The sequence below is a fragment of the Eptatretus burgeri genome, chromosome 3, assembly GCF_056783735.1.
Source record: "Eptatretus burgeri isolate ZD-2024b chromosome 3, Ebu_testis_v1, whole genome shotgun sequence".
Lineage (NCBI taxonomy): Eukaryota > Metazoa > Chordata > Myxini > Myxiniformes > Myxinidae > Eptatretus > Eptatretus burgeri.
Genome location: NC_140963.1, coordinates 52,302,632 through 52,326,568, shown reverse-complemented (window position 1 = coordinate 52,326,568; position 23,937 = coordinate 52,302,632). Strand labels below are relative to the sequence as shown.

The window sequence follows — 23,937 nt, the reverse complement described above, 5'->3', positions numbered from 1 at the left end:
CATTCACTGTGCCCACAAAACAACGAACAATCAGAAGATTCCTTAGTTATTTATCTTCGGGCCCCATTCATACCAAATGAGATAGACAACAGATAGAGTGAGAAGACAGGAAATACTCGAGCTACATTGCAAGACACAGTTTGGAACTGATACAAGGGGGCAGCCTCGGTGTGTCCTTGCAACTGTCTGGCCCCCGAGGAGGAGGAGGAGAGGCATGGCTGGTTGGGTTGGAGTGTGGCTGTCACGTGGCAGCCCTGCAGACCGATGCAGCCCTCAGCACAGTGGTTCCTGGATATCAACTCCCTTCCCCTGGCCACATGTGCATTTGTAGTCTTGACCACCACCTTCCACCTTGATGTAACATGCCCCCTCCATGCTTGCTCTCAATTTGGCCAAAGCACAATCTGGAGTTGGGGCAACCCCTCCCTGACCATTCACCCCAACGGTGCTGGTTCTGCATGGGCCGCCAAGATGATGGGAGTGGATTTTCTCATCTAAACTATGGGCTGGTGGCCCACCCAAATACTAAACACCATATACCTGACAGATTCCAGAGGAGAGAACAATAAATAAAGGCTTAAAGGGTTGGCGGTTTTTAGAGACACAAGAGGGAGGGTGGACTCGCCTATCTTCATAAAGTGACGCATATATCCTTTTGATTAAATTACCTCACACTTACTCGAAGACATTCACAATGGAGATAACTAAACTATGCTAAGCAATGTTATCCTCAAGAAGTAATTTCCACAACAGTATGCTCTCTCAGTTCTCCGACCCTCCCCAACAACACCATGATGTGCACGCTCTTTCAGTAACCCTCTCCTTGTTAAACGTCCAAAATCCAGGCTGACTGCAATGCACACCTCAATTATTTTTGTTCCTCACTTCTTTCCCCCTTTTTCCACTCTTCCCTCCAGGGATTCAGGAAGGTAGTCCATTGCCATCTTGTGTCACCCCCCATCCTGACCCAGAAGCTTTATTTCCCCCATTAACCCTTCCTAGCCCAACCCTCTTACTGGTTTCAGTGTTTCCTCCCCTCTTCTCTCTCCCCTCTCTCTCTTCCTTTCCTTTTATGCTGTTGCTGGTTCTGCCCAATTGTTGCCCCACTACCCCACCGTTCATTCAACCTTGCTCTTCCACGAGCCTCACTCTTGTAGAGAGAAAAAAGCGAAGGCAGCCTCAACCATCACAAAGTAATTGCAGCAAAAGAAATAAAGATTTCTAAATTATGTAATGTTTCAAATGAGAATTGTGTAGCAAAGTAGACAGTGATGGAGTACTGCATCTCACCCATTGTCTCATGGCATCTTTGGTTGGCTATCTCCAGTGGGAGAGGTATATGCGTTGTGATGGCACACCAGACCCCATTGATTGGCGTGAAATGAACACGTTCTTAAGCCTGTGGGCTGAACAGCCATCCGAAAGCACTGTCAGCATCCTACAGCAAGCACAGTCTATGCTTCAGGTACTTTCAAATGGATGTAGTGTGTGTGTATCATTACCACTTCACTCTCACTCACATAAGGCATTCGTTAAATGTTACTATTCTGCCAATGTGTTGCTCACTTGGTCACATGTCATCTAGTTTGGGTTTGATGTCTGATGGGGCTGGACTTAACTATAAACTGCTGTTTTGAAGCAATACCTTAAGGTGATGCTGCATCTCGGACCATGCCATGCTTTGGATGTAGACATCAAGCTGACTCTCGAGTCTGCAGTTAAGTTGTGAGTGTTAAATATCCTGGGGTAGCTCTTGTTAAACCTCGGCAATTGTGTCTTCTGTAGTTGATTCCCTGTTTGACATTCACTGCATAGTGTTAGAATGGGAGTATTTTGCTGGGTGTGGATATGGTCCAGCAATTATGAGCCAAATGACCTTCTCCTGTTTCTTAAGTTTCCTTCAAATTACTGTTTTTTAATCAGCCACTGTTTTTACAAATATTTCATTAAAATAATAAATGTGTAACTTACTTTACATATTTATTTCCTTATATGAGAGGAAAAAAACTTGATAGAAAGATTTCTGACTCGAAAGTTTTTAAACGTGCTGTTTTGATATCAATAGATAAAGATCAATTGCAATAGACAATGTGTGCAGTGGATTTTATACCGTCGTGTTGTCTGACTCAACAGCTGCTCGAGGAACTGGAGATGAGAATGGAAGAATTGTGTGATGTTCAAGATCTGGAGAGCAATGTTGAGTTTGAAATTGGAGATGTAATAGACAGTAACAACATGGCTACAGAACAGAGTGAAGTTGAGAACAACGGTGGAAAGGACCTCTCAAATGGAAGTGTTGCAAAGCTTGCAGATTTGCAGAAGAGCACTGTGGAACCAAGAAATGAACAGGAACTTGTAGAGAACTTTGGTGAGCTAGTGATAGATCAGAAGGTGGAGGAAGAGAAAGTAGATGGGTTGATGGAGAGCGAAGATGTAAAAGTAGAGGGGGATCGAAGAGAAAAACTCTGCACAAGGTTGAACGAGTCAAAACAACAGTTGCAGAAACTGCTGCAACAGAAGTTTGATGAGCTTAGCTTGAGCCTACTACAGGTGGGAACCATGGCATATCACTGCACAGCATTGCACATTACACATGGCATAACCAGAAATTATCTCACCTTGTGGAGGACAATCTTGTTGAAATGTTTTTCCAAGTGATAATATCACCTTTCATAAATATGATCATATTGAAGGAATGAATACAAAGTTTTGATGTCTATTTTAGTACCGTTTTCCTATTCTCTGCTAAATTGCTCCTTTTCCTTTGTTTGTTTGTTGTTGTTCTCTGTACTACAGGGTGCCCCACAGAAAACCAGGAAATTCGGTACAGTTTATTTAAAACAAAACAAAAGCAAACTTTGATGTAGTGTAAAACAAAGATACACTTTCTTTTCAAACAAAACAAAAGCAAACTTAGATGTAGTGCAAAACAAAGATACACTTTCTTTTCAAACAAAACAAAAGCAAACGTTAGATGTCATGTTCAAAGTGCTTTCCGTGGGCCGCTGAGCAACGGCGTAGACGGTTTAACCAACTTCCAGTCTCCCTTTGGATAACTTCAAGCGGGATATTGTTCCAAGCTTCCGTCAACACAGTTTTCACGGATTCAATGTCCGTGACCTCTCTCCTCTGTAGTTGAAGTTGATGTAACAGTACACCCCAAATGCTAAAATCCATTACGTTGAGGTCTGGACTTTTGGATGGCCATTCGTTAGGTTCAATAAAGTCAGGAGTATTGACTCTGAGCCAGGCAACAGTGTCCGTGGCTGTGTGAGCCTTTGCTCCATCCTGTTGCAATATCCATTCATCTCCTCCCATTACTTGGTTTATGTCGTGGAACATTTGGGTGCACATTTCATCTCTATACACGAGCTGATTCACTGTTATTTTTCTTTCTTCTGTACGACGGAAGATGTTCTTGTCCAGCAGCATCCCCTTCAACAAATCGCAACTCTGTTTTACCTTGCCAGGAGACTGCACCGTAGCACATGATTGAAGGCTGTTGTTGATCAATCTCCACCAGCAGATCATCCTTGGAAATGTTTGTTTTAACCTGTACAGCACGATAAATGCGATCATTCTGATGGTTGAGAGGTGCATGAAGACTGAAACTTGCTTCATCAGAAAACCACACCTGCTTCCACTTCTCGTGTCCTTCAAAACGGTTTATCAATGCCTGACATTTTTGTTCTCGTGCTTGTTGATGTGTTTTTGTAAGAATATTGCATTTAATTCTTCTATAGCACTTTAAGTCAGATTTTTGAAGAATGTGAAAGACTGTCCCTTTTGATAACTGTAGCTCCCGGCAGATTTCACGTTGACTGGAATGTCTTCATTGATGTCTTGGTGGTGTGACTTCGTTAAAAAAAACTCTGGCAAAATTTCACGGCATTTCTTCAGTCCCCAAGTTGGATGTTCTTTCTTAAAGAGAACAATCACCTCACGTTGAAAATTTGATAACTGCTGCATTCTGAAATAAATAAAAAAAACGGTTAGAAAATTAATATGGTAGTTTATTGATATGGTAAAATATGGCAATATAAATCTCAACATCTCAAATTTCCTGGTTTTCTGTGGGGCACCCTGTATAATAGAGATGTTTGTCTGACTGTGCCACCGTTTTTCTCAGAGATGGCCAAACAGATCTTCATCAAACTTTCAGAGGTTCATCAGTGAGTGCAATGGAGTGTTTTACGCAAAAATAAAAAATAATTGAAAATTTTGAAAAAACAAAAGGATTTTACCAATGTGAAAGGTAATAGTAAATGATCTCCAACCCCATTCTTTCGTGAGATTCAACCCTTCATTCATTCATTCATTCATTTAACCAGCAGGTTAAATATAATGCAAGTATCATAGGTGTCAATGAGCGTGTTGTCCAACTCGATTGATGTAGAAAATTGGCTTGTAAAAAAATAGGCAAAATCGACATGAGTACAGCATTTCCACCAGCCTTGAGCATTTCATCATGGATCCCACAGATCCCAGAAGCTTTACCCCATTTCAACTGGTTCACCGCAGCCTGTGTTTCCACAAACGAAGGTGGATCACAGTTGATTGGAGGGTCCGAAAACGAAGGTGGATCACAGTTGCGATGTAGGATTTGAGTAATTTTGATTTTCCACTGAATATCTGGGAACGACAGGGTGTGGCGAGTCTATAGCTAGCTTTGGAAACCAGCTTAGTTATATGGTTAGTGTGGAAGAGGTTATCGCTTGTGGTCACATTGGAAGGTCAAGAGATTGAGCCTCTTCCAGTGGTTGACTATTTAAATGGAAAGGTGAGTTAGTTTGGTGATCTTTCCAATGACAGGGTGGGGACTCTGAGATTTGCCAGGACTGAGAGACATGTTCCATTTGTCAGACCAGCATCCAACCTATTCAAGAGGACCAGAAAATGACACAGCTGCCATTTGCCTGTCAGTGGGATCCATACATCCATCCATTGGGACCATACCCTATGCAGAGCATTGGTGCTGCCTAAGCAGTCTCCTTGGCTATTGGGCACAATCCTGGATGGGTCGCCACTCCGACACAGGATACCAGCAAGCTGGCACTCATTTTGCCTACCTCGGAAGGGTGACATGCAGAGTCAACCGCACATGGTATTAAGTCAACAGCCAAGTGGAATTTGAACTCAGGATCCTTGGATCCCAAGCCCATCACCCTAACCTTAAAGCCAACACCAGGCATTCAGTGGGATGAGGGCACTGAATAACCCAATGTGGAGTCATCTGAAAAAAATAACGAAGAGATGGTTTTGAAGAGCATTGGAGAGGTCTTTTATGTAGGAACAAGACTGGACTGAAGATAGCCTTGGGACACTGCAGCCTATGAGAGGGGGGAAAGGGGTCCATTGATAGCAATGGGGTAGAGGAGAGGGGCCCATTGTGAGAGTGGTGAGAGGGAGGCTGGAGGAGAGGGGTCCATTGTGAGAGTGGTGGAAGTCAGAAAGCCAGGTATTAAGGCAGCCTTGTATGCCACAGGCAATGAGCTTGGTGAGCTAAGCAGAATTGCAGAACACTCTCAAAGAGGAAACCACTTTAAGCATAAATTGTCCTACGACTCCCGCCATTAAAGCACCAGTAAGTGCCTCTCACATGCCATCTGTGGCTTGAGAAATGAAGTACAACTGTTTCATGAACAAAGATTTACAGAGACTTCCAAGAAAAAGAAACTTCAACGCAGGAGGAAACCTTCGACACTATTTGCCTTTCCCATTCGGGTCAGGTCAGGTGTGGGAGCATGCGCCAGAGCAGCACGTCGCTGTGTCCACTTTCCGTTAGTACTCCAGGGACCTCCGTCTGGCCATCCCCATGGCAGATGCCTGGCCCATCCCCATCTCCTTGAGATGATGATCAACCTACTGCAACCATAAGGCACGTGGTCGGCCCATTGGCCTCCTCCACTCACGAGGCTCCCTCGCTGAGAGAATCTGGTGAGTAGGATCAGCGTCAGGAAAATGAACATGTCCACAAAGCCACAGCTGACGCTCAAGGACTATGCAGGTAACAAATCTAATTTGAGTTTCTCTCAGCAACCACTCGGACACAGTCTGACCAGCGATAGCCATGGATTCTCTGAAGAGACCTGGTACTAAAGGAATTAAGTGTCCATCTCAGATCCCTGGTCAGAGTTCAAGTATCACATCCATAGAGCAAGACTGAATGCACTAAGAACCTGAAGACTCGGACTTTTGTCCTCCCGCACATGTACCGGCAGCGCCAAACCCCATGATCAAGTGAATCCATGACTCCCCAGGCCCGACGCAGACATCTGTTGACCTCTGGCTCACAGCCAGCAGAGACATGAATATCACTGCCAAGGTAAGTGAATCTCTCCACGACATCCTCATCACAAACAGGCACAGACGGGACAGCAGCATCCAATATGTCATTGAAAGCCTGGATCTTAGTTTTGACCCAGGAAACCCGTAATCCCAGCGGCTCTGACTCCCATTCAGCACCTCGAGGGCCTCCAAAAGGATATGTAGAGTCTCTGCAAAGATGACTGCATCATCTGCGAAATCAAGGTCAGAGATCTTGACATTCCCAAACGATGCACCACAGCTTGATCTCTCCAACATCCTCCCGAGAATCCACTCCATACAAGTGCTGAAAAGTGTGGGGGCCAGTACACTCCCCTGACGAACTCCAGTAGCAACTGGAAATAAGTCAGAGATGGTACCACCACATCTCACAGCACTCTCAGGACCAGAATATTGTTCAGACATCAGATCGATCAGTTTTGGTGGCACCCCACGAAGACCAAGAATCCTCCAGAGGGCATCCCGATTCAATGAATGAAACGCTTTACAGAGATCAACATAGGCTGCAAGCAGCCCCTGCCGATACTCTCGTCTGCGTTTGGTGAGGACCCGAAGAGCAAGGATACGGTCAATCGTTGACCTCTTTGGTGTAAAGCCTGACTGCCTTGGACGCTGGTGCTCAAGCAGATGGTGGCGAACCCTATCAAGAATTATCCGAGCAAAAACCTTGCCCGGCACTGAGAGCAGTGTCACCCCTCGGTAGTTGTTGCAGTCTTGGCGATCACCCTTCCCTTTCCAGAGAGGGACAGCAAGGCCCCTCTTCCAGTCAGTTGGGATGATGCCTGTGTTACCGGCAGAGCACAGAACTGCATGCAACGACACGAGAGCAGCATTTCCACCAACCTTGAGAAGTTCAGCATGGATTCCACAGATCCCTGGAGCTTTACCACATTTCAACTGGTTCACTGCAGCCTGTGATTCTACAAATGAAGGTGGATCACAGTTGATTGGAGGGTCAGCAACAGGGATTGTAACACCCCTGACGTCCATCTCCACAGCTGATGGTACAACCGCTCATAGCAACCGACTCAGCGGGCCTTCACTTCGGACTCCTCTGTCAAGAGCCTACAACCCTCTGCTCTAATTGCAGTACACTGAGGGATGGGCTTGGACGAACGCATTGCATGAATTCCCCTGTAAGCAGGACGAAAATCACTTGACCACAGGTGATGCTCAACCCCCTCACAGATTCCTCGCACATCGGCCTCCTTGTCCACCCTTAGCGCACGTACAGTTTTACGCCTCAGCTCCTTGAACAGCTCAGCTCTGCCATTCAGCCTGGCCCTGTAACTCTGGTCAATGGTATCCAGTGTCCCTTGAGAGACAAAATTCTTCTTCGCCCTACTGTGAGTTCCAAGACATCCACCGGCAACATCAAGGACGGTGATCTTGAAGGCACTCCACAACTCTTCAGGACCCCTCAAAGCACCCAGACCCCCAAGTGTCCACTCAGCCTGTTTGCAAACTCCTCAGATACCCTCTCATCCTTGAGCTTCCCAACAGCCTAGGCTGGGATGGTACCATTCTCCTTGATTTAAGGTGCAACTCAAGAGTTGCTACAACAAGCTGATGGTCAGTATTGAGGAAATGAGCACTCCGTTATACCTTGCAGTTCTGGATCATCTTCCAGTGACCATCAACGAGCACATGGTCAATGTCCTTTGCCGCACCGCCAGCGTTGGAATACCAAGTTCAGCGATAAGCTTGTGGGGGCTGAAAACGTGAGCCCGCCACCCGAAGTCCATGACGTTTTGCAAAGTCAAGGAACTTAGTGCTGTTCAGGTTCACAGTTCCAGACCCATGGGGACCAACACACGTCTCATCACCATCCCTATCAGTTCCAATCGATGCATTGAAATCCCCCAAGACTCGAAGTGTATCTTGCCTGGGGCACTGATCAACCACAGACTCGAGCATGGCACAGAATGCGTCCTTCAAGGTGAGATCACTCTCCTCAGTCAGAGTGTATACAGATACCAGGGAAATGACACCCAAGGAGTGACAAATCCTTACTTAATCTCATAATACGCTCATTGACTGGTGTTACCTCAATTATCATTGGAGTCAGCTTATTATACACAGCTACAGCAACTCCTTGGGCATGGTAACCATCAGAGTGACCAGACCAATAGTAGGTGTCATGATCTCACCGCAATCCAGTCTCCGATCCTCAGAGAATGCTGCAATACCGATGTCCAAACTCTTGAGCTCAGATGATAACAGAGACAGGTGATCATCCTCTCTTAGGGATAGGACATTCCAGGCACCCACCCGAAGGGACCGCCTCAGGTTAACCCAAGGAGACTGCCGTCTGGTGGACGACACCTCAGCACCACGCTGACACACTCTCCTGCAATCTGACCTGGGAATGTTACCCCATGGTTTCCCTCCTATCATCAAAGATTGGGGGTCCCGACGACTTTGCCCCAATCCTGTCATCCGGTGAGCTGCCCTGCAAAGGGAGGTACTCTCAAGGAATGGGTTTTCAGATTTTTTTTATGCTTCTCGAATGTTTTGTGGAATGAAGGGTTTTACGGTGGCCGGAGTGCAAGTCCTGCCACCAACCTAATAAGAAGTAACCCAACTGCAGGAGGACGTCCGCAGACACAGTTGGGCACGAGATATGGAAAGCCGTTGGCTCACAAGGAGCTCCTCCGCCATTTGACAGGTTTTGTTTTTAATCCTGATGGGTGTCCATATCCAAACACCCTCCTCACCAGAAAACCTGGTGGGGGAGACGGTTTCGTCATCGCCAACCCGACCATGGAACAGGTTTGTTTTGGTTTACGTGATACCTGTAGCAAGTCACAGATCTGATCTGGCCTGACCTGACAATTTCCCATTCACTTGCCCACTACATCCGGCCCATCAAGCCTGCACAATTTTACCAGTATCTAAGTACCCCCAATTCCTAGTACTTCTCGACACCTATGTAACTCAATTTTAAAATGCAAATTTATTTCCTTTTAACTCTCAAGGATCCCTCACAGTTCAGAGATTATTAAGCCTCCACCTATTGGATAGTGGGAGACATACCTGTTGTGTGGTTTGTTTCTGCAATTCGTGCACCCAAATATTAATGGTACCTCAGAGGTTCTAAAACTCCGAGGAGAACGAAACCACCATTTGGAGTTTTTTTTTAATCTTTTTTCCCCCATTTTATTCTGTTAATGTCCAAGCTGTATCTTTGAGGGACATTTGGAATGAAGTTTTTCAAAGTAATGCGAATAAAAAGTATGTGGGGTTGACATATTTTTTGACCTTCATCTAATTTTATGATCTTGACCTCATTATCGAAACTTTTACATTTCTTTTATAATAACTTGACTAATTTTTGTCCAATCAGAACGAAATTGCTCTCCTTACCCTAGAGCCAGGTACATTTACACTTAATTTGCATCATACCCCTCCGAGTTAAAGGTCAACATCAAATGACGCTCTGAAAAAAGACACATTTTTTGTCATCGCTCAATTTCATGCCAATGCAGAATCTCAAAGATCGATTGGCTTTCTGAGATGTCCCTGCACTGAAGTTGTGCACCTGGTATTTGATTTCTCTCCTTTACAAGGAAATTTTGCACAGGAGCAGGCCATTTGGCCCATCATGCCTGCGCCACACCAATACCAGATTTAATTATCCATTAAGACCCCTTGCCTTCGTGTGCAGCTTTTTGGCTGCTACACTGGTTCACATTTCACCGACCTCAGAAGGATGACAGGCTGAGTCAACCCCCTGGTGTTAATTCAGCAGCCAACGGGACTTGAACTCAGGACCCTAGGATCTCAAGCCACCACCCTAACCACTAAACCAACACCAGGTTAAAGCCAACACCTTGACCTACTATTTTCGGATTGTGAGCAAATTAACAAAAAACACCTTTTTGATCATAACTTGAATAATTTTCCTCCTATTTTCATGATGTTGAGTTGTATGGCTAGATTGTAGATAGGGACACATTTTCTTATTTTACACTCTATCCCTAAATGTTGAAGGTCAAGGTGATATGGAGGTCTGAAAAATATATGGCCATCATTGGATCATGGGTGCTGGGAGAGGCTTACCCTTGGTGATCACTTTGTGATCGCAGATATGTAGTTAATTTTGAAATTTGGCACGTGACGTCATCACTTAACATTCATCACACAGCTTACAGGGAGAAAATACTTAAATAAAGGTCATATTATGTACGATGTTGCAAAAATGATTGTTTGAGAAACGAAGACCTGGTTGTGAATGAATATGTGGAGGCGTTAAACCAGCTGTGCACACTTGTCAAAGTATGTATTGAGTATGTGGAGACATTAAACCACCCATCAAAGGATTTGACTATTCTGAATCAGAGTGGTGACCCATCCAGGATTGTGCCCAATAGCCCAGGAGACTGCTTCGGCAGCAGAGATGCTCTGTACAGAGTATAGTCCCAATGGGATGGACTGATCAAAGGATGCCTTTTGAGAGGATATGTAAGGTGTTCGCACAAAGGATTGAACTGGAAAGACATGAGGTCACTGCCATTATGGAAACAAAGAGTGATTCGAGGATCATGAGAGAATAGTGAATGTCCGGGAAACTATTGAATGACATATTTGTTTGTTCTATGTTACTATATGATCGCTTAGCCTTTGGTATGTAACTTCTTATTAACTCTCTGTGTTCCTCAACATATGTGTGAACAAATGGATGAACAAAACAGTAGTGATACTGTATGAGACAATGAATACATTTACTTTGAAACACCTTAATATTGACATAACAAGTACTTTCACAGGCTGCCAATGAGAAAGCTGACCTGGAGACTGGAAACCTTCAACTCTGTTTGCCTTTCCCATTCGCCTGCCTCATGCTGTGGGGAAACCTGAAGAAGAATCCACGGTACTGCGTCGTGCTCTTAAAGTGCCTCCTCCCCCTCTCCCCAACCCTTAAATATTCTTCACAATATATTTTTTGAATGTTTTCTGAGTCTTCAGCAGAGAAAAGTCATATAGTCAGGGTTATAGTGGATAAAGTTTGAATGCAAATAGTGCTTTTTTGAAGTTGATGTAATATATGTAAATAGTTATTCTGTGGATTGCAGATCAAGATGCAAGTACAATCAAAGTTGAAGCATTCATAGAAAATGCAAAAATACGTAGCAGCTCGTAAACAAAAATTACCGATCTCGATTAAAGTTCTCCGTGCTGCTTTGTGGAACATCAGATGCCAAAATCAGAGTGTGAGAAACATTGCAGGGAAACGTATCACTGATAAGATTAAAGAATTGGCCATCGATTAGTGAAGGAAGCCTTTTGGTCCATTTATACGCCATGTTCATGTCCAAAGAAGCAAAGCAGGCCTCCTGTGATGGAGTGTCTATAATTTACCTCCTTGGCTGTTCAAGCTTCTCACCCAGTTCATCCAGAAGGGTAAGGTCAACTTCTCAGCCAGGGTGATCAACAGAAATGTCATCATCACATCTCCAAAATGTCGTCGCACATTGCCAAAGGTTTTCGACGTCGAAAGCCACGAAATGGAAGAATCATCTTCGCCTCACCTTCAAAAGGTTTTTGATGAAACATCATGAAAAACAATTGCGTCCTCTTCTCTTTCGACATTTTCTGCCGAAGCCATTTTGCACATTCGAGCACGCTTTCTCTTCAACCCACTCCAACCTCATGAGAGCATGATGATCTTGATAGTCAGTCAACATATGAAGAAAGGTGAGACGTTTACGTGTGATGCAATTCAAAGAAAACCTTGTCTGGACCCTCAACGTATAAAGTATAAACGCTTCGCTGCTGTGCCAGGTGGCCATTATGGCTCTGTCAACTTGGATGCAAACACTGTACTTTAAGCTGGGACTTCTGATGCTACTATTCAGGGTGCACATGCCATGGATGAGAAAGATGACCGAAGAGAACACTGCAATCTGCTTTTTGAGGTTCAGAGATCCATCAATTGCTGAATGAATGTGTTGACGATAAAATTTCCAGAACAGAAACAAAATTGAATGCTGATCAGTGAGCAAATCGAAATATGTTTCAGTCTTCAGCGATGACTTCTTTCAAGTCTTTACTCATGATGATAGATTGCTCACTGTGGTTGAGGACCTAAAAGTTGGGATTTAGATTTTGGGTTGTGCAGTAGGAACATTGATAACCCTCCATGGAGATTTGATACAGTGCTCAGAAAAGGTTTTTTTTGAAAATAATGGTGAATAGTTTAGAAAAACAGTTAAATTTTGCTTGGGAACTTTTTATTGTAATGTCAAACACTGAAACAATGTGACATTATTAATCAACTGCACAGTAATCATGTTATGATGGCTGTGGCCATGTTGGCTTTCGTCTCCTGATGATTTGTTTTTTTTGTGAGCACGTGACGATGTAATGATTCATTTCCCATTTTGTGAGAATGACTCAACTCTTCATTATTCATTGTGGAATGATTGCTCACATCATTCATCAGGTTCAAGGGGTACGAATTCACAGAGGGTGGTGTTGGTGTCAAGTTTGAGTTGCCACGACTCCTTTGCAAGCGTGAAATTGCTCTTCGCTTCTTGTGGACACGCTATGACCACCTGACTCCCGTTTCCTTTCCACCTTTCACGTTGCCCTCGGAATCGTGTTACCATGGAGCTCAAACGCTCCTTTCTGGATGTTGTGTTCGTCAGGAATCCGTTTCGAGTAGACTGGAATCCAGCAAAGGCAGTAGTTTACAGGTAATGCGCACAGCCAGTCCGGATTGATTGTTTTGTCGGGATTTCCTTCTGCCTTGTATTCCGTCACAATGAGAGAAGAGTCTCAGCTGAACTCCATTTTCATAGAAACTGCTCATTCGTCGTCGTCGTTGATGTTGTTGTTGTTACGCCACTGAGGCTGGACAGAGGTTATGGTTTTACCCTTGTTTGTTTGTCTATTTGACTGAGTGCAGGATATATCAAAAAGTTATGGATGGATTCTGACGAAACTTGGTGGAGAGGTTGGGTGTGTGACAATAATGAATTGATATGATTTTGGTGAAGATCTGGATCCGGATCTGAGAATTTTTTTTAATCTTTAAGTGATTCTTCAGCATTGATAGATGGGGCCAAAAATGCTAATATAGCATGTTATTTCAAAAAGTTGTGGATGGATTATGACAAAACTTGGTGGATGAGTTGGGTAGGCGACAATAGCAAGCCAATTCGATTTTGGTTAAGGTCCAGATGCAGATCCGGCCTATCAGTGGGAGACAAAACTTAAACTGTTCAGCCTGGTGGAGGTATGCACTTTACTGAATGCCATTCTAGTTGTCATCTGTTTCATCATGTGAGCGTTTGCCAAAGGTGTGTGTGTGCGTGTGTGCGCGTGTGTGTGTGTGTGTGTGTGTGTGTGTGTGTGTGTGTGTGTGTGTGTGTGTGTGTGTGTGTGTGTGTGTGTGTGTGTGTGTGTGTGTGTGTGTGTGCGCGTGTGTGTGTGTGTGTGTGTGTGTGGTCTCACAAGGATCTGTCAGAGTTTGAGGGGCTCATGGTGATCGAAGCAGATGCAAACACGGACTTCTCTGAATGCAAGAAAAGTACAGAAGGTATGATATTTGTCGATTCTGCACATACTGAAACTGCACCCAAGGCCATTTACACCTCCTCCCAGTATTGCTTGTATACTGATGGATGCTACATTTGACCTTTTTTGACCCTCATCATTTGACCCTCATCATTAATTCGACATTGTGTGCAATCTATCTTTGAGTTTTCCTGTGTAATATTTTGAACCTTGGGACAGGTGGCAAGTAAGCATACCACATGATAAATGTGCTGTTTCAGTGCAGTGGCAGTAAGCTGCATTGCAGAGTTCACCGTCTGTAAGAAGATGTTAAACCAGTGATCTAATCTGCACTGGTGTGCATGCCATCGGTTCCTTGGTATCCTTCACAAAAAAAAAATGGCCTTCAGCCAATTGATCAAATAATATGACCAAACAGCATGATTACTTTTCAACGTGGTTTGAATGCACAACCTTTATTCATTTGTTTTTCTTGTATATATGATGGAGTTTTCCCAATGCGCTGTGCAAATGGGCAATCTATATATTCTGTACACAAATATTTGTGGAATTTTGAACCTCCCCCTCTGCTCTTCTCCATATATTCCCATTTTTTTTCCCCTCACCCTTTACTGCTATCTCCTCTCGCTCTCCTCTACCATATTTATCTCTCCAATGAAACCCTTACCCTCCCCCTCTTTATTAAATTTCAATTTTATAAGTTTAGCCCAAATGCTCCAATCACCACCTGCCCCCACCCCTAACATCATGTTTGACTCAAGACCAAGTAAGCAAAGTCTCCAGCTCAGATATTCTTATATACTGGACTCAGACATATGCTCTTGCCCACAGATATTCTTAGTGACATGCAAGCACATCATGCTTTGGATTCCAAAGGAGCAACCATTAACCTGTACCAATATGGTGTGATCGGAGGCATCATGCACATTTCTCTTTTCCAGATTCCTCCTCAGCCTCACATAGCTGGAGAATGGACCATCACACAGGTGACATTTGAGGAATTATGTGGCATGGCCAGGTGTGCTGTTTGCTCTTACATTAAGGAACTCCTTTTTTAAATTTTATTAAAGACACACTGTAATCTGATTTTACAGAAATCAATCTGTAAAAGTATCAAATATATAGCACTTCAACATTATGAGATGAGGAGCCATGTGCCACACTATTGCTCTTGCCGCATGGATCCTGACCAACAACGTGTGTTTGTCACACATTATCCTGCCTGGAGTCCACACCAGCAAATCTGGAGAGGCAACTGGAACAAATACACAAATAAAAACTTCCAGCTTTTTGCAATCTGACAAAGCATCTCCTATTCCTAATGAGGAGGAGCAGGATATACTTTGTGTAGACTGCACAAATTAGGAAGGGCTTGTGCTTTTTGAATGTGCACACTTTCAAAGATACATTTTGAACATGTTCTCAAGCATGTTGCAACAAATCTCATTGCAATTGGCAGAAATCACTGCTTTACTCATGCTCAAATGGTTACACAAGAATGAAAGTGGGCCAAGAAATATGCAAACTGCCATAAGAGAACCATTTTATGACATGATGGAAGTGAATGTATCGATCCACCTTCACTGCAAGATAACGTGGCACTTTGTTCATTGCCAAACAATCAAAGCAGTGCCCATTCCACCACAGCATATCCCAATTGCAAGTTGCCTTCCTGGTTGAGTTGTTCATTTTATTAATGCCAAATTTTAAGCCAAAATTTAGATTGGTTTGCAATGACAGTTACACATATGGTATGGATACAACTTGGGCACAACTCCTTCCTGATGTGTTTGTTGTTGTCTGACTGGATACTTTCTGGAGCGGTCCAGACACCAAGCAATTCGGGAGCTCATGTTTATTGTTTGGATCACAGCAGCGAGGGGCTTTGCTTACAGCTAATTTCGTTAATTATATACACAGTCAAAATTACGATGTTGTTTTCTTCATCACAATTCCACAATCCCAACCGCTTTTTAGTTCAGTTTTTGTGTAAAATTTGCATGCCAGTCGCAGTCTCTCAGGTGGGCTGGCAGGATCGCTCGGAGATAATGCACTTGCCTTTTCGCTGTTTCGTCGAGGTTTGATTCCCGATCCCACTATAAATGGTCACGCTGGTGCTCAAAGGTGGCTTACTCGTTGTATTAATGTGTGCCATCCATTGGATGATTCAAAATCCAAGTGTTACCCTTGGGTAGATGATGGCAGAGAGGGAGCAATCTCCCAGACACTGTGATTGTAATCTTCGTGAAAGGAGCAAGCAAGTCATTCAGCATGAAATCAAACCATGAAATGAAACAAAAAATTCAGCATGACATGCTAACAGTCTGTACATCATCTGTTTAACACAATCCTTCCTCCCACCGGACATCCCTGACTCCTTCGTGTCTCTCCCTCTCCCTGGCTATTGTCTCTTCCAATTTGATAGACCTCAACCCCGTCCTGGTGGCAGAGTTGCTCTTTACATCAATAACTCAATTTTTCACGACTGATCTTGCACCTCCTAATCCATAGGACTACCTTTGGCTGTGCCTTTTCCTCCGCTCCTACCTCTTGTTACCTCTTCCACCGAAGATGGACAGAGGTTGTGTTTTCACCCCTGTCTTTCTGTTTCTCTGTCTGTTTGTCTGTGAGCAGGATATATCAAAAACTTGGGTACGGATTCGTTGTGATGAAATTTGGTGGCCAGGTTAGGTGTGTGATAAGAAAGACTTGATTGAATTTTGGTGAATATCCAAATGTGGATGTGGACACGAGAATTTTTAAAAAATAATTAAAAAAAATTTTTTTTAAGTCATTTTTCACCATTGAGAGATGGGACCAAAAACGATATATCGCATGATATTTCAAAAAGTTGTGGACGAGTTATGACAAAACTTGGTGGATGAGTTTGTTTGGTGGCAGGAACAAGTCGATTCGATTTTGGTTCAGGTCTGGATCCAGATCCGTCACATCAATGGAATACAAAATGTAAACTGCTCAGCCTGGTAGAGGTATGTGCTCTCCCAAGTGCCTTTCGAGTTACCTCCGCCACCGAAGGTGAAGGAGGTTGTGTTTTCACCCGTTTCTATCTTATCTGTTTGTCTGTGTACAGGATATCTCAAAAAGTTGTGGACGGATCCGGATGAAATTTTGTGGACATGCTCGGTGTGTGACAAGGACGAAGTGATTAGATTTTGGTGAAGATCCAGATTCAGATCCGACGACTAGAATTTTTAAAGTGATTCTTCACCATTGAGAGCTGGCTGGGCTAAAATGATATTGCTGTGGATCTCGCCGCGCCGGCGTGCGGACGACCGCTTTCAGCTAATCGCGGCCGCGCGCCCACCGGACGGGCAATCCAGTCGTAGCTTTCCGGATCGACGCCGAAATCCAGCTACGGGTGTGTTTTTAACCACACCGTAAATCGGCCAACTCTTCTGTCCACGCGCGACAGGGTTGATCGCCGAATTGTCGATTTACCTAAGTATTCGCGCAGACAGAAATGCCGGGGATTTACACCTCGACGGGACCCGTACGGACACGAGCCGCTTTACGCAGCTCACGCCATTTGCGATTTCCGAGCGGTTTATTATCGCCAAGCCCCGTCGAACTCGAGTATCTTAGGCCTAAGTCACATTTGGCACAGCGGCCGTAGGGTCTACAAAATCTACGGCCACTAGCAATTATAGGGCGGCAGCAGTATTTCCACGGTCACACAATGTAGCAGTCACATATGTTTTTATTTTTCGGGGAGCCGCACAGGGTATTTAGAAATTGTGGAGACCGAAAACGTGGGGGTGCCGTACGGTCTTTGATTTGATGTCGCATGGTAACCTTAGGGCATCCTTGCGGCGGCCATATAATTTTCAAGGCAGACGCAAGGTAACCTCAAGGTGCCCGCAAGGCGACTGCAGGGGGGCACTAAGGCGAACGTGCGGCCAGACGGACAGTAACGAGTGGGTTCTTTTTTTTTTCTTCTTTTTTTACCAGTTCTTTTTTTTCGGCTTGTCGAATTGCTATGGCCAACGTAGAAATGAAAAAAGTTATAACTGCGCGCTATAATTCCACGGCGACCCCTACGACCTGTAAAATATAGCCATACGGTGTAGGGCCACCCTGAGGCCACCTCAGAAACTCTGCGGCCGCCACACGTTTCTGTCAATTCAGGGGTGGGGGGGGGGGTACGGCGGCCGTATTCTAGCCGTAGAGCAAATGTGACTTAGGCCTTATTGGCTATTAAAAGCCAGCTATTATTCCGAACGCAATTACGGCAAACTCAATGGAGGAAGGGACGCAACAAGCAGGTGAATATTCAAACAAGGACATTTATTTATAAATGCACATATGCAGTCGATGAAGCAATGGGGGGGGAGGGGGGCAAAGACACGAGCAAAAAGACCTACAGCCGATCTATTTATTACGTAATGTACAGGCACTTAACAGTTCCACTTCTAGGACAAGGCACCACAAACTTCCATGCAAAAACCCCAGAAAAGAACAAGACCCGGGCTCGTAAGCCTTTAATATTTGCTCGGAGCCAGGATGACCGGAAGGCTCTGAGAGACCGAGCAGGCTACCTGCCACCCTCTTGGTGACTCGCTGGGCGACCCTCGATGCCTCTGCCCGAACTGCAACGGCGCCCCCAACGGCGATCCGGCTGGCGATTCCTCTCCGGCTGCAACGGCGCCTCCGACGACCAAGGAGGGGGACTCTTTCCCACTCGCTAACTGCCAGCTGCCAACTTCCTCCTCAACTGCCAGCTCAACTCCCTCCTCCAGACTGCCTTCTTAGCGCAGTGTCGGCGTCTCTCCCACCTCTCTTTTTTGCCTCCAAACTCGGCGTTTTATATCGCCCCCAAGGGGAGGGGTCGCAGTGGGCTTTTTCCACCCGAAATCCCAGGCGTGATCGGGATTTCTCTTTTCAGAGCACCTTGTTGTTTTAACCGTTGCTTTCGTTTTCTTTATTTGTCGAGATGCCGTTGGGGATGTTGGCGGTTGTGGAGAAGGTGGTGTGGTTGCTGAAATGCTGTTGTGGTGGTGGAGGTGGCATGGTTGCAGTGTGGTTGGCGCTGTGGTGGGGATGGCGTGGTGGTTGAGATGCTGTTTGTTTGAAATAAAAGAAAGAACAGAATAACGGCTAACTCAAAGATGCACAGCCCGGTTACACAAATTAATCCCGTTCGACATCGGTGGGGAAATCTATCTGGACACACACTTATCGACATATCTGATCTTCGGGGAACCTGAATGGTGTTCTGTGAATTTCCACAACCGTAACAATATACAGACATGACAGAAGTAAATAGACACCTTTAAGTTCTTCATTTCATCTGTATAACGCAGTTTTACTCAGTAATTTGTACTAATATTCGACTATTTTCTTTGCAGAAATGAGTTCCTGGGTCTTGCATGACAATTATCTATGCCTCAAAAACCAGGGAGTACACAAACTTTCCGATTTTCAGAGGACGAATTGTTGGCCATTTGAAAGTTGGAGTCAGCCAGCATCAGATAACTCAACCTTGGCATTCCGCTTTCCACGGTCAATCGGGTGATTGTGCAATTCACCAGCGAAAGCAAGGAATCCACAGCTTCCCGTTCTGGTCGATCCGGGCCCTCAGAAAGGTGTCTTCGAGCTGTCAAGCGGTCCATTGAGAAAACTCCCCATTGCAAGGCAGCAGATGTTGCAGATGAGGTCCAAGTTAGCACAAGAACTGCCGTGTGGTACCTTCATCAATTGGGCCTCTATAGGAGAGCAGCTCGGAGAAAACCTCTTCTTAGACCAGCAAACATTCAAAGGAGAAAAGTGGGCTGACGAGATGGCCAGCAGACCCTTGGAGTTTTGGCAAACTCATTTTTTGAGATGAGTCCCAATTTGCTCAATTTTCTGACAGTGGATGTATAATGGGTCTGCAGATTTCCCAGTCAAGCGTTTCTTTAAACCAATTAAATTGTAGCCAAACACGGTGGTTTTTCAGTGATGTTGTGGGGAGCAATCTGAAGTGCTGGTCAGTCAGAGCTTGTGGAGTGTGTTGGCAACATCAACACTACTACAACACACGCTTCTATCCTTGAGGATGGATGTCTCCCTGTCTTCTCCACTGGTTCAATAGTCAAAAACAACACTGTTCATGGAAGATGGAGCTCCATACCACACTCCAAAAAAGACCAAAGAATGGACAGAAATGGGATCAAGCGACTTCCATGGCCAAGTCAGTCTCTTGAGATGAATCCCATTGAACACCTCTGGGCAATATTGGATCAAGCTGTGCGGAAAAATTCCAGGAAACCAACATCACGGGCAGAATTCCTCAACCTTTTGTGTGAAGCCTGAGCAGAAATCCCACAAGAGAAAATTTCAGAACTCGTTAGTTCTCTGCCTGAAAGAGTAAAAACCTTGAAATCTGCAAATGACAAGTCTACACAATACGAGTGTATGTATTAAAATGGATCAAATGTACTTCAAATGTTCAACAAATACATTCTTTCAAAATCATGGTGTCTATTAACTTCTGGCATGTCTCTGTACAGCATGATATCTCAAAAAGTTGTCGACGGATTCGGACGAAACCTTGTTGTCAGGTTGGGTGTGTCGCAAGGACGAATTGATTAGATTTTGGTGAAGATCGAATCCGGATCTGGATATGAGAATTACTTGATTTTTTAAGTGATTCTTCACAATTGAGAGATAGGGCCAAAATGATATAGTACTGTATAGCATGATATTTCAAAAATGTGTTGGGCGCGATATGTTCTCCTGGATCAGGCATTACGTGGCGGAGTTATGCGCTCAACCGAGTGCTCTTCTAGTTTTTCTATGTGTTGTACCATCCTCCAAACAGTGATAACTCTATCCCCATCTGTCTCTCTCCGCCAACATGGACCAACTTTTACCCACTCATCTCAACTCTCTCTCTTCCTCATATGTGGTGATTTAAATTGTCACCAGGCAAATTGGCTGGGTGTTGATGCCTCTCTCACCAGCCATGGCATGTCAGCAAAGGACTTCTGTGACTCCATGGGATTTCCCACCAGATCCATCTGTGAACTTTCCCACCCGGTTTCTCTCAATGGTGGTAAATCCTCCCTTCTGGACTTGATGATGACAAACTTCCCTGCAAATGTCTCCTGCTCTTCCTCTGCTCCATTTGGTTCATCTGACCATGTGCTTGTGAGAGTCAAATTCTCTCTGGCTATTCTCAAAGAGCTGCCTCAATGCCTGCCTCTGGCAGTTCACTCGGGGAGATCGGCAGGGACTGCAGCAGCCATCTCACGACAGGGCTGGTCTCATATCAACTGCCCCTGGTATCAACTCAGTCTGGATATTCTTCCACAGAAACCTGCTCTCTCCTATGCACATATTCATCCCTCTCATCTTCTGTTATCCTACCCTTTTCCCACCCATGATACACTGAATCTTGTGGTATGGGAGTTGCTCTCAAACAACGCCTTCTCTTCCTGGAAGGCAAATCCGACTGAAAACCATCTCAGTGCATTCCAAAAAGCCTGCAAAAAGTGTGTCCCCTCTCAGGAGATCCAGAAAACAACATCTGTCCAACCTCAAGATTGAACTTTCACCCTTGTCTTCCTCCTCAAAAACCCGGTAGTGCGTTGTTCAGTCTGTCTCTGGCATATGCTCCCCTTCCATCCCAAGCTTCAATTCAAATGCCACCACAACTGACTGCTCATGAAAAGGCCAAATGCTTCAATTCTGTGTTTGCTTCCAAATCTTGTGTCCCCAACACTCTGTACCCACCCTACCTTGTCATACCCAACTGCTCCTGGACTCTGTGTCTCTTTCACCTTAAAAGGTGCAGAAGTTTCTGTCAACCATGGACTTTAACTCTGCAACTGAAACAGTTGGCATCAGCTCACAAGTTCTACAAACCTGCTTTGCTGCTCTTGCACTTCCTCTCTCTGGCCTTTTCATCCTATAATTTTCCCTCGGTCATCTTCCATCTGCTTGGAAGTCGGCCAACATCACTGCATTACGTCATATAAAGGTGCAAAAATGGATCCCCTTATCTACAGACCAATTAATTTACTTCCAATCATCAGCAAGGTCATGGAATCCATCATTGCATTGGACATAAAATCGTTTTTTTTTTTCCCAAAGACCAAATCTCAGATCATCAATTCGGTTTTCTGACCAGGTCAATCTAACATGGACATGCTGCTTCTACTCTCCCAACAATGCACGGAGGCCCTCAATATCAGACGTGAGATCAAGGCCATCTCTCTGGACATATGCCATGCTTTCGATACAATCTGACATCAAGCCTTGCCCTCCAAACTCTCAATCTATGGCATCCAAGGTGAGCTCCACATATGGCTTACAGACTTCCTCTACTCTTGAAGCCATCGTGTGGCCCTCAACAGAATCCTTTCATCTGCTCTCTGTATCAAGGCTGTTCTGGGCCCATCCTATTCCTGATCCTGATAAATGATCTCTGACACTCTGGAAAATCCCCTTTATCGATTTGCTCATGATTCCATCGTTTGCCGTGACATCTTTCAGACAAGCAGGCTGTTGAATGCTCTTCCCTCCCCTCAGACCCTTTAAAATCACAAGCTGGTAAAACACTTGGAAAAAAATCATATGTGTGTATATATATATATATATATATATATATATATATATATATATATATATATATATATATATATATATATATATATATATATATATATGTCCATGAAAGGACCGTCGAGCAACCCTCCTATCCCCCCACCTACTTTCTTCACAATCCTCTTGAGGAAGTCACTCAAACTCCTGAGTCTCACGATCAGCCATGATATTTCTTGGGAAAAACGCATTTCAAAGTTGGCGTCCAAAGCCTGTCGCTGACTGGCGTCCTCTGTCCTACAAAGTCCTTCCTTTTCACGCCTGAATTCCTATCCACATACAAGGTCTTCATTCGCAGTTTGATAAAATACTGCCCCCAACTTTGAGCTGGCGCCCCGACTCGATCACACCTTGCTCTCGTTGATGCCATTGAAAGCAAGGCCAACGAGATTATTGAAATATCCCGCTACGAAGAACGAAGAGGAGTCTATGGGCCTCTCACAATCCCATTGCTGAGAGGTTGGTGGTCTCCATATTTGTATTCCACCACTTCCTTTCTGACGTTGCACCATCTGCTCTTCCTGTGCTTTGCCCCCCCAGTTTTCTGCAGGGTGCACACTGTCCATCATCAACCCACTTCTGGTGATATTCCCAAAATCCAGGATCACTGCCCACTTTCACTCATTCGGTCCTCTTCTTTTTTCACACCTGTGAATTCAACTTCCACATCCTCTTCAATCTCATTCTTCCATCCAGGTCTTCAAGACTGCTGTTCACCACCATCTCAGATCATCCCCAATCCAAAACCATGACCTTTTCTACCCCACTCCCACTCCAAGCCCTCCTCCTTCCAAATTGCCAGTTCTTCTTTCCTGAGAGTTTCCTTATGCATCTTTCCTCTCCACCCCATGCATTATTTCCTGCCACCCACCCCCATTCCTCCCCCACACCCATTGTTTGTCCAAATCTCCCTCTATTTTGTCCTTCAACTTTGCTGTTGGTGTCTCCCCCCACTACCCCTGCTGTTCCTTGTGTCCTGTTATGTCCGAATCCATTCTATGTTCTAGCTCTTCCACGAGCCTTGACAAAGCCATGTATACAAAAAAAAAAACGGAGCGCATGACTTCAAGACGTTAATACCAGTCAGTGTTAAAGTAGGTTCTGAGATGTACATTGTTGTCTTTTTCTTCTTTTTTATTTTTTTTTAGCACAAAAGCATATCTTTTGTTTGCACATCTTGTTGCCGCTTGCCAGACTTTTATTTTTCTCGACCATCTGCTCAACAGTAATAACCATCAACTCACATTCCATGCAGATTATCGAGGAAGGTTTGAAAGAGATCCCATACCCAGATGTGATGATTTCCACATTGATGCTCACGGCCTCGTCAGATTCTCAAAAGTCACTGCTCTCTTTGGGACACTCCAGCATTCCAGTCTCACAGCTCATGACTCTCACATTTACTCCACCCACTGGACTCGTAATCACTCAGCCCCCGTTGGTGGCTCGGTGGGAGGTTGCAGGTGGGTGAAGAAAAGGAGGAGG

General features: G+C 44.7%; 1 protein-coding gene across 6 annotated transcripts in view; it reads left to right on the top strand.

Annotated features, from left to right (window-relative positions):
* The window catches only part of DNAI7 (dynein axonemal intermediate chain 7), a 41,408-nt gene that overhangs the window by 8,833 nt on the left and 8,638 nt on the right, over nt 1–23,937 (top strand). For 4 of the 6 annotated variants that reach the window (XM_085873325.1, XM_085873326.1, XM_085873323.1 and 1 more), the window contains 7 exons: nt 1,328–1,465; nt 2,134–2,550; nt 11,097–11,200; nt 12,773–13,025; nt 13,789–13,870; nt 14,680–14,834; nt 23,708–23,915. In XM_085873325.1, the coding sequence (XP_085729451.1) occupies nt 1,328–1,465; nt 2,134–2,550; nt 11,097–11,200; nt 12,773–13,025; nt 13,789–13,870; nt 14,680–14,834; nt 23,708–23,915 (1,357 nt within the window). Of the gene's footprint in view, nt 1,194–1,327; nt 1,466–2,133; nt 2,551–11,096; nt 11,201–12,772; nt 13,026–13,788; nt 13,871–14,679; nt 14,835–23,707; nt 23,916–23,937 lie in introns of all 6 variants that reach the window. The other 2 variants (XM_085873328.1, XM_085873327.1) reach the window with 2 other exon arrangements.